Source organism: Falco biarmicus, chromosome 1 (genome assembly GCF_023638135.1).
Source record: "Falco biarmicus isolate bFalBia1 chromosome 1, bFalBia1.pri, whole genome shotgun sequence".
In the NCBI taxonomy this organism is placed as follows: domain Eukaryota; kingdom Metazoa; phylum Chordata; class Aves; order Falconiformes; family Falconidae; genus Falco; species Falco biarmicus.
In genome coordinates, this window is record NC_079288.1 from 14,111,154 (window position 1) to 14,121,528 (window position 10,375).

A 10,375-nucleotide genomic window follows, 5' to 3' on the forward strand; every position below is an offset into this window, starting at 1 on the left:
GTAAGCGTACGGGCGGGCTGCCGTGCTCCCGGCAGGGCTCACCTGGGCAGGTGCCGCTGCTACACCCGCCTGACTCGCCCCGCAGGCGCTGGGCAGGAACGGGTCCCGAGGGCTGCCCAGCGCCACTGCCCTCCAGGAGCGGGGGCACGGTGGCTGCAGGGCGCCCCGCGGCCCTCGTGGGGACGCAGCCAGGCAGTGTCCTGCTGGCGGCCACCTCCACCCCACAGCCTGCCGCCTCCCTCCGCAGGGAGCCACGGGCCCGCCGGCTGCTCCGCGGCGTCAGGTATCCTGCAGTGGGCGGGAGAGGCCGGCCAGGCGCGGGGGTGGCTCGGGGGTGGGCCGGGGCTGGCCGGGCCCGGCGGCAGCAGCGGCGGACACCCATCCTTCCCCGCCTGCCTCGGGTGGCCCCGGGCCGCGGCCCGCACCGGCTACTGCAATTTAAACTTGTGTGGGAAAGCGGGGAGGTGGCTCCCTGTGGTTCCTCCCAGGACTAGCGAGCTAACCTCACGCTCGTACTTGTCGGCAATGGTGCTGTTTCTCCTTTAAAGAATTTTTGGCTAAGCAGCTGTTTGGGGTGGAGTTACTGCAACAGAGGCTTTCAGTTTCGGTTTTTTTTCCCCTTCTCTGCTCTTAGAAGAAAGGATACCCAGCAGAATAAAAAGAAAAATGACAGAAGAGACCAGGTTCTGCAAAAATTGGTAAGAGATCCTTCTTCCTCTCCACCCCTACAAAGAGCAGGGATTTCAAGAGTTTTCTAGGGTTTTCTTTGATGTTATCTAGGTCTCCTGTAACAGGGAGAAGAAGAACTACATGTCAGGAGGGGTGTACGTAGCCATTGAGTAGTAAAAAAAAAATTTTTTTTGTACGCATTTTCAGATTTCCAGGTTGCTGCTTTCTTGCTGATTTGCTGTCTCCAGCAAGGTGCCTTCTATAGCCTTCTTCCATGCTGCATGTTCTCTTTTTACATAGTATCACTGTGGGTAGTTTTGAAGTATCTAGTGCAGGGACCGTGCCAAACCCAGTAGCTGCCTCAGTTTCCCCCCATGGACGGTGTTTCTTTCTGTTGCTGTACTTGCCGTTAAGTGATAAAACATTCATTTTTTTCAGGGTAATTGGCTATCTCAGAATAGTAGGCTGAAAGGCGCCGTGAGGATATCATAGCTTGCTGTATCTCAACTAGTAGCCAGGTCATTGGGCAAATTATATGAATGAAGACTACGAAGCACTGCAATTAAAAAAAGAGTCGAACTTAGAAAGGTTAAACACTAGCTTAGCCTCCATTTTGTTTAGCCATAAAGGAAAACCAGTGCTTAGCCTTGCACAAAGAAAGCCTGTGCATTATGTCTGAAAGGTTGTGTAAGGGATGCTTCGAATAGAGCAACTGCTGCCAACAGGACTCCTTGGCAGACCCACTTTGCCTGAAACTTCTGATAGATGCCTCTAACCAATTCTTAAAAACTCTGGTGACAGAGATGACACATTCCCACAGGAAATCCGTTCCATTGCTTATCCATCATGATCATGAGAAGCCTCTCCTCATGTCTAAAGTAAATTTTCTTAAGGCAACATAACCTTCTTTAAGAAAATTAGAAGAGTTTAGTGCCCCAGGGTGTGTTTTTTTGTTTTTTTTTTCTGTGGTTGCTCTGTCTTGAGGCTGGGCTGTTCGTAATTCATGTGGCCTCATACCAGCATTCCCTCAACACTGAGTGACCAGCAGTTATGTTGGGCAGGCTGGATCTGTGGCCCAGATGTGATGTCAGAGTTGGGAACAAAGACTAGTGTGGAAAGGCCAAATGGCATCAGGTATTCTGCCTGATATCCTTGAAGTAGCAGAGCTGGAAGGGTCCGTGTCCTTTCAGACAGTCTTCCTACTCTTCTAGGCTGGAAAGGTTGCATGGGCTTACCTCCAGCTGCCAAGTCCTAAGGAGCATCACTCTTGTGTTCAGCATCAGTAACTTCCTGCTGCACAGTCCTGGGGCTGCTGCAGTAAAGGCTTTGAAATGACAGGGATATACCTCACCTGCTGTTGCCTGGTGCAGTAACTTCTCTGAGCCTGAAGTGAGGGCAGTGAGGCAGACATCCTAGGACAGGTCCCACGGGATCAGGGTCCAAAGTGCTTCTGGCAGAGGAAGTCAGAAAATCAGCCGGTGTGCACCTCGGTCATCCTGAAGCTGTTTCAAGGGGAGCGATGGAAGTTTTACACTGCTTAAAGTTTGCACCTGGAAGCTTCTTCAGGAGATCTTACTCAAGCCTTGTTGAACTGGATCTCAATTCTTATCATTGATATTGTGAACACATCAGCTATTGAAATCAAGTAGGTGATTTCTCAGATAAACTGAAGTTGCTCTTTCTGAACCCACAGGGTATGGTGATATCTGTATATCTCAGCATCTGAACAGGGCAGCTGCTTGTCTGGGCTACCTTAAATGGGTCCACTGGGAGCCACAGAGCTGTAAATTTTGTGATGCCTTAGAGGACACCCAGAAGAGGGGCCCTTCTTTTCTTTCCACATCTGTAAGCAATGTAAACAACAGCCAGAGTTTTTCCTGAACCAATTGGACAAATGTACCAGGAGCCTCCAGCAGCAGCCCTGTCCCTTTCAGAAGCATTCCTGGTAATATGGCAGAACAGAATGAGTAACAGAATACAGTCTCTAAATGTCTCATTAAGATGAATCAGAAAGACAAATGCTTGTTTCTAGTTTTTAGGGACAGACTACCTGAATTTTAACCAGTTGTACTGGGTCTGGCTGGGATTAAGTTAATTTTCTTCATAGCAGCCCCAGTGGTGCTGTGTTTTGTGTTTGTGGCTAAACCAGTGTTGATAACACAGCAGGGTTTGGCTTTTGGTGAACAGCGCTTCCATGGTGTAAAGGTTTTCTGGTTTTCCCCACTCTGCCTGTGCCCTGCCCTGCATCACCCACCCCCCCGCCAATTGACCACAGTGATATTCAGTGCTGTATAACCTCATGCTCAGGAATAAAAACTACATTAGAGGAAAAACAGGGTTGGAGGTTTTTTCAGGTTTTTATTTGCTTCTAAGGGGGCTGTTGTTCAAAGACTGGTTGGGCACAGGTGGTGAGTGATGTCGTTTGCTTCATTTGTTCCCCTCGACCCCATTCAAGTATTAAACTGTCTTTATCTCAACCTACAAATTTTATCACTTCTGTTCTTCCTATTTCCACCCCCATCTCACTGTTGTATGTGGTGGGGTGGTGGTGAGTGAGCAGCTGTGAGGATGCCTGGCTGCTGGCCAGGGTCAGCCCACCCCACCAGTTCATTTAATTTTCTCTCTTTCCCATGTATGTGCTTGGTAGTAAACGAGATGTGTCTGCTGCCAATTTCTCCCTCCATGAGGCCCACTGCTTGCGGTTTCTCACTCTCTGTCCAGAATGTGATGAACCGGTTGCCCAAAAGGATATGAAAGACCATCAAGCAGGAGCACACAAGCAGGTGAGGAATGGCTACAAATATTCTTGCAAATAGCGAAAAGCTCTGCCAGCCGTGAAGTAGTATGTTCATGGTTTTGTGCTCTATATTAACTAGATTTGAACTTCTGTTATTGTTTGACCACAAAATCTCTAAGGGTGTGATATGACCCTTCAGGCCTGGTTACAGCACCTTTTGATCTTATTACACACTCAGCTTAAAGAGAATAAAGCTTCCACTGTGGTATCTCAGTTTCCTCAGCAGTACAAATTACAGATCAGGGATGAATACATGCTTCTAGTGCTTGTGAATTAGCCAGAGCATGCAAGTTAAATTATTTGATTAGAGGAAGTCAGAGAGTACCTGATCTGCCATAAACCTTGCTTGCATGAAGCTATGACATCAGTGCACTTTTTTAACAAAAGTGAATTGGCAGAGTAAATATATCAGCTCTTCATATAGTGAGGCAATAGCATTTTTAGTATAGCATTAGGAATCCTGTAGGCAGAGATACTATGCTGAAGCATGGACACACAGGCATGACTTTTTAATCTGTTTTACCAGTTTTATTGTTTTGGCAATTCCATTGATTTCAGTTACTTAGCAAAACACATGAATAGCTCTCATGGCAAACCTATAGAAAACTAGCGTACCTCCTGTGTTTTCAGAGGGGCTGTTATAATTTAGACTAGCTGAATATCAGACCTATAGTTTTAAGTTAAACCCCAGTCAAAATTTTGAATACGTACTCTGTTTCACATCACACTTTGCATTTCACATGGGTACTTTTGAGAACTGGATCCTCACACAGAATGACAGCTTACTGCAGAATCATCAGATACCTGTTTTCCTCAAAATCTCAGGAATTTGAGGACAGAATCAAAAAATCACTGACAGCTTGTGGGTGGTTGGGATGAAAATGACAGGAAGACCGTATCAGCAGCTTGAAGTTGTATTGACATATGAAAGCATTAATCATTTTCCTATGCTCCCAATGAACTGCTGTATGTTTTCCTTGCAGGTCAGATGTAATCTTTGTCACCAAAGCATGCAGCAATACCAGTTGGAGCATCATGAGGTAAATGTGGAGTGCAGTACTTTTTACCTTCTAGGCTGACCCCTTTGACCAGCCACCAGGAATCACACTAATGGTTTAACAGCAAAACCATGTAAATCCCTAACTCCTGTCTTGGACCATGAAGAAACTTAAAGCTTTCAACAGCTGCAGTGTTTTGGCATACCTTTTCCCTCTTTTAAATAAGTATATGTGATTGCCTGCCCAGTTGGGACGGGAAAGTCTGTTCCAGGAGATAATCTATTCCTTCTCATCCTTGGCACCTAAAGGTGATGGTCTTGGAGGACTTCTCAAAGATATTTCCATCCTGCCCCCACACTCATGCTTTTCCAAAGGATTGGTTATACAAAGCAAGAGTCAAGGAAGCAACTAAGGAGAAGATACACAAAAGAATTGGCAGAGGCTGGGAAGTGGGAGCAGTCTGTGCATGCTAGCTGTAGTCTAACCATTTCAAGGAACCAAAGCAGTGAAGACACCAGTAGGCTTCCTCTGGTGGTAGTAACTGAAGTATTGGAATTTTCTAGGTGGGCTTCAGCTCTGTTGCTAACCTGTACCGACACAGAACATCTTCACTGCTATTTATTTTGACTTTGCCTTATGTTGCCTAAATCATCCTAAATTAAAGATAGCCTAGATAGGTGAACTCCTAATACAGCTAAACCTGCTTTTAGTTGTATAGATACCCCTTAAGGAGGGTGTTCTTAAACAGTCACTCGTTGCCCTTACCCAATGCCCTCCTTTAGTATTGATGGAAATTTTGCATGATTTCCTCTATTCATGTGCAGACCAAGGAGTGCCTCAAAAAAGCAATGAAATGCAAGATCTGTGAGCTTGAAATGCCCTTCGACAAGCTGCAGGAACACCTGAACACCTGTGCCAGCCGAACAGAGTGGTGTTGGGGGTGTAACAAATACATCATGTACAAAGACCAGAACAAACACAGAGACATTTGTCAGAACAGTGGTCTGTCCCATCATAAGGATGTGAACTTTCAAGCCAGCGAAGCACACACTAATGCGACATTTCTTTACCCCACTGGTAAGCAAAATTCCTCATTGTTATAGACTGGGTCAACTCTGTTAAATCTCAGTGAAAATTCTCCTGCCTTTTCTACAGTTCTCAGTAGGGGGAGGGGATTGTTTAACCAACCACAATGAAAGGGCCAAGTGTTGCTTTCTATTATGCTGGTTATTGTAAAGCCAGGATGGTTCCACTGACTGGTAGCTCATTGGCCTGTTCTTTTATGCCTCCCTTATATCCTGGAAGTTAAATTCCTTCTGTCAGAAAATAAGTGGAACTTCTTCCTCTTTCTGTTTGTCACACAGGAGAAAATACAATTTAGAACTTTCTCCTACTTCATATATAAAGCCTATGGTGCATACTTTGATTTTTTGATGTTAAGAGCAGCTTTATTAGGCCTAAGGTATTGGGCAGTGTATGTTGAAACAAAAAAAAAAATAATAGTCGTGAATCCTGTCAATGATTCCAGAAAAGAACAGGCATTGGTAGGTGCAGTGGTTGGCAAAATAAGCTATAGAAAGCAAAAACCCCTAGCAACAGAATTAGCTAGGCCAGGGTAGGAGTGAAGCATCCTGAGCCCCAAAACATGCAGCTGCAGTGGAATTTCAAATTCCACAAAAGCTGAAGTTTGCGAGAGGGGATGGTGTATTGGTTTTGAGTGGTGCCAAAGGCAAAATGTAGTCATAGCTCTAATTCCTTCTTGGCCGGTGGAATCAGCATTCTGTGTTTCTGTAGAATCAGTGATGATAAGTAGATCTGAGCAGCCTGTCTAGATGACTAGTCTCGTACTGTGCTTCTCTCAATGTTTTTTTCCCCCCCCCTTCTGAAGGTACTGGTGGCAATCTTTGTCAGAAGTGCAATAAGTCATTTGCAGATGACCAGTACTCCCAACATCTGGTAAGCTCATTTGAAACTGAACAAGAGAATGGTCTGTGCTTAATTTCCAGCCATGTTATTTCTCTGAAAAGCTGTATATCGGGTAAGAAAGGGCAGTGTGTCTTGGCTCTTTGAACTACAGTTTCACAACACAATGTGTTCAGCTGAAGCATCTCTGTGAGGTGTTGTCCACTGTCCCTCCCCATGACTCAGTCTGTCACAAATCACAGCACACCACACAGTTAGGTGTAATGCCAATCTTCATTTTATTATGCATGCTTTCTTTTTAACAGAATAAGTGCAGTGCAGCTCATAAGCTGACAAAGGTTCTTGCTGGCCAGTCAGCTTCAGAACTCAGCAGTGATCCACAAGAGTCTTCTTCCTCCCTGGCTCCCTCTTCCCGCTCCAAGAATGCAATGATGTGGAAAGATGTCCGTCCCAAAGAGAAAGAAAGGGACCAGCCATTGACCTCCAAAACCTTGCTTAAACCTCCAAAGAACAAAAAGATTGGCTTTCCCTCTCCCACAAGAGGCGGACTTCCCACATCACCTCAGTGTTTCGACATGCTGGTGACCTGTGCCCATTGCAACATCCTTCTGCCGCTTCCAACCCTTCAGAAACATGAGGTGAGAAATGACACGTTGGGCTCTGCCTCCTACATGCAGAGGGCCATACCTACAGGGTCACTAATCTCCACACTGCCTGGGGTCCCACTGCCCATTTCTGGATTCCATAGTTTCTTGAAATGCCGGCCATAGGTACAGTCTCTCTGTAAAGCATGAAATTTGTTAATTCTATTGACTACTTACGCTCACATCTACACAAACAAGATCCGTTGCCTGTAGTCTGCTTGAATTTTAGGAAAATGATAGCCATGAGTCAAGCCATTAATTTTAATCTCAGATCCTGAAAAGTCCTCAGCAACTGTCCTTATTTGCTGAAGGCTGATAACAGTTCCTGCTAAGTGAATAGTATGATTATATCTCAGCTGCATCAGAGATGGAAAGTTAGGTAATTTTTCATCCCGAAAAAGGGGCCCAGTTGTCTCCCTACTGAATGTGATTGCATATTGAATGTGATGTTAAATTATCCTGTAATATTTTTCTAGATCAAATGTCTACGCTTGACATCTTTGAAAAATGCTAGCATGAAACAAAAATCAAGCCATGGAGAAAAAGGTACTGCAGAATTTCAGAAATTTAAAATAGAATTAATCATTCAGGATTATTCTATGTTGGGTTAATAGGAACAATGGGATATTTTGCAGAGGAAGTGTCTAGAAAAGCTAATCCTCAGAATATCACCAAGCTCTTTAGATTCCAACACACAGTGGGTTCCTATGAGGATGCATTAAGCAAGCATTTCTTCAGAGCCAGTATGTTTTCACTCTTTTGACTCAGACTAACATGTATTGTGCCTCCCAAATTATGCTACTACGACAGTACAGTACAGTACCTTCCCTACTATAAGCAGAGATCAGCATAAAAGGTTTCACAGAACAAATGTTCTGTCACAGGTCTGTCTGCTCCAACACTGAATGGAGACTTAAAGAATACTTTCAGAAGACAAGAAGTAAAATTATTTTTTTTCCATAGTAAAAATCACATATTCTGTAGAAACTGGGTGTTACCTGCAGTTCAGTTTGCACTGGTCCATAGGCAGTAAGTCTCTTTCTTTACCCTGTCCCAGACAGGCTGTGAATCTTAACACTTCTCTGTTTGCTAACATCCCCCTCTGCTTTTCAGTTCCTCAGCAGTATCGTTTCCTCTCAGTGCAACTGATTAAGTGAAACTGAAAGCAGTTTTTCTCAATGTGTCCTTTTCCTACTTGGTTTGGTGAATGAGGTATTACTTCTCCCGGTAAAACTTCCCTCTCCTTGTAAATTAAAGAGAGAAAGCACCAAAGTGAGAAATAGGGGGTTTGTCTTGTTCTGAATTACAGGACTCTAGTCTTGAAATAAAAGTACATGGTCATTACACGGATTATTTGACTTGCATTGTGGGGTTTTTTATATTGTTCAACTGAGTGATGACATAAGAAGGCTGTAAAACTGAAGACTTAAAAACACTCATAACTGGGCTTCGTTTTTTTTACAGAAGACTTTCTACAGCCCTCATGAATAAATCTGGAAATAAAGGCACATCTTCAGATTGAAGCTTCAGCTCAGCTTTAGCAAAAGGCTAAAATAGCTTTATTGACAAATAAAAGTGACTTGCTACGCTGGATCAAGAATGAAGAGTGACCTGATTTTTATTACTTATCAAGAAAGGCATTTAAAACGTTTCACCAGAAAACTGTAAAAGTGGTGTAGGCCCAACAGCTGTTGTCATTTCAAGTGTTTCTCTGTAAGCTTGGCTTAGGAATGTACTACTTCTGCCCACTTCAGCAGGGAGAGCAACTTATTTAAAAATGTTTGTTCTAGGGGAGAGGGGGAAATAAGGAATTCAGAAGTCCATGTCTTGGTGAGCGCCGCCAATTCCCCTTGCCCTTACTGAGAGCTGAGACCTTAGTGTTTTTCAGGGCATGACCCAGTGAAATTAAAAAATATTCAGTCCTGCTCTCCTTCACATCAGTGAACCACTGAACCTAGCTAGCACAAACAGCTTAGTCTCGGGAGATTGCAGACACATGCAAGGATAACTGAGGGGATTCATCTTCTGATAGACAAATGGAAACTGGTAAGAGTCCAATGGTGGGGAAGTTAAACATCAGGGGTCAGTGGATACCTTATGCTAACATCCATGAACATTTGTGAAGCAGCCTTTGCTGCTTGGCATCTTGCAGCTGTAAACACTATAAAACGTGTTAACAGAATGGTTTTACTACAAGGTACTGTTTTCCTCTCATCCACCTTTAGCAGTGTTCAATCTTACAAGCTAATGGCTGGAACTGATGTACATGTGCTGACCTGCAATTTGGAAAACATCTTCTCAGATCCAAACTTGTTGATATCTGCATCATTTATGCACAAGCACACATGGGATGCAGTCAGGCAAGTTCATAAACTCTTCCAGTGATTCAGCGGGGGGCCAGGCTCATTTATGCATATCTTAGGCATGTCTATATGGGCCAGACTGAGCTGAAATGCACCAATGGGCATTCCAAGAATAGTACTTCCAACCTTGTGAAATAGTACTTGCCAGCATTGTGAGCAGGACAGCAGCTGGTCAGGTGGCCTGGCAAGCGTTTGCAGCTTCTGAGGCTCCCTTAACCTCTGCAGCACAGAGACTAACAATCAACAGCTTTTCTTACATGCATTCAGGCCTCATTAGTCGGAATCTGCAATGCTGCAACTCAAAGGGCAAGAGCGTGTGACTTCACTCCCTGTCTGTCCTGGGTGTTTTGCTGATCGGTGCCTGTGAACTGCATGAGAGCTTGCAGGAGTACTCTGACCACGTTTTAAGAAGGGTTTTTCAAACATGGTCCGAGACAGTGCTCTCAGTGAGGTTTATTCTAAGCTTTTAAGAAATTGTTCTGAACTTCTGGTAAGCAAGTCTAACATTGAATGTGGTGCTATGAAACGCAGTTTTCTATATTTGGAGGCAGAGGAAAGGTCTGTGAAAGCATGTTCCTTAAAGGCCTATAACTCTATGCATAAATTTATCCATTTTTACTCTGCGCTCATTAGACTCACATAGTTTAACAGTCTTACTATTCTTTGATACTCATGACAGCAATGGACTTGAGAGGTCTCCACACAAGCGTAAACTTGCTGTGTTGTGGTTTTTGGGGTCTGTACAGGTCCCAGCAATGCTGGAATTACCAGCTCCCGCCCGAAACTCCTCCTGTATTGTTCCTCGAAGCCTGTTTGAAGAAAGCAGGTAAACGTGTCACGGTCTGGAGAGAGTTCACAGCAAATAAGCGAAACCAGTTTGGAGACGACGTGGGCAGGCCGCTCGTATTCCACTGGCTAAATCTTTATACAGGGAAAGGGGAAAACATTTTCATCCCTTTCGAGAAGGAACTTTGAAAGCTT

General features: G+C 44.4%; 1 protein-coding gene across 2 annotated transcripts; it reads left to right on the plus strand.

Moving 5' to 3' along the window:
• Nucleotides 1–347: 347 nt before the first annotated feature.
• XAF1 (XIAP associated factor 1) lies at nucleotides 348–10,012 on the plus strand. Of its 2 annotated transcripts, none has more exons than XM_056338281.1 (8): nucleotides 348–698; nucleotides 3,317–3,452; nucleotides 4,450–4,506; nucleotides 5,289–5,541; nucleotides 6,353–6,420; nucleotides 6,693–7,025; nucleotides 7,508–7,577; nucleotides 8,499–10,012. In XM_056338281.1, the coding sequence occupies exons 1-8, from the start codon at nucleotides 667–669 to the stop codon at nucleotides 8,516–8,518; spliced, it is 969 nt and encodes a 322-aa protein (XP_056194256.1). In that variant the 5' UTR covers nucleotides 348–666; the 3' UTR covers nucleotides 8,519–10,012. The 2 variants fall into 2 exon arrangements, with proteins under 2 accessions (XP_056194256.1, XP_056194246.1); XM_056338271.1 differs by having other exon boundaries at nucleotides 349–698; nucleotides 8,496–10,012.
• Nucleotides 10,013–10,375: the final 363 nt, after the last annotated feature.

What these genes read in the sequence shown, in the direction of transcription:
- XAF1 (XM_056338271.1), top strand. Translation starts at nt 667, where the DNA reads ATGACAGAAGAGACCAGGTTCTGCAAAAATTG. An exon ending in ACCAGTTGGAGCATCATGAG is followed by an intron (nt 4,507 to 5,288) that starts GTAAATGTGGAG and finishes ATTCATGTGCAG; the next exon opens with ACCAAGGAGTGCCTCAAAAA. An exon ending in ATCAAGCCATGGAGAAAAAG is followed by an intron (nt 7,578 to 8,495) that starts GTACTGCAGAAT and finishes TTTTTTTTACAG; the next exon opens with AAGACTTTCTACAGCCCTCA.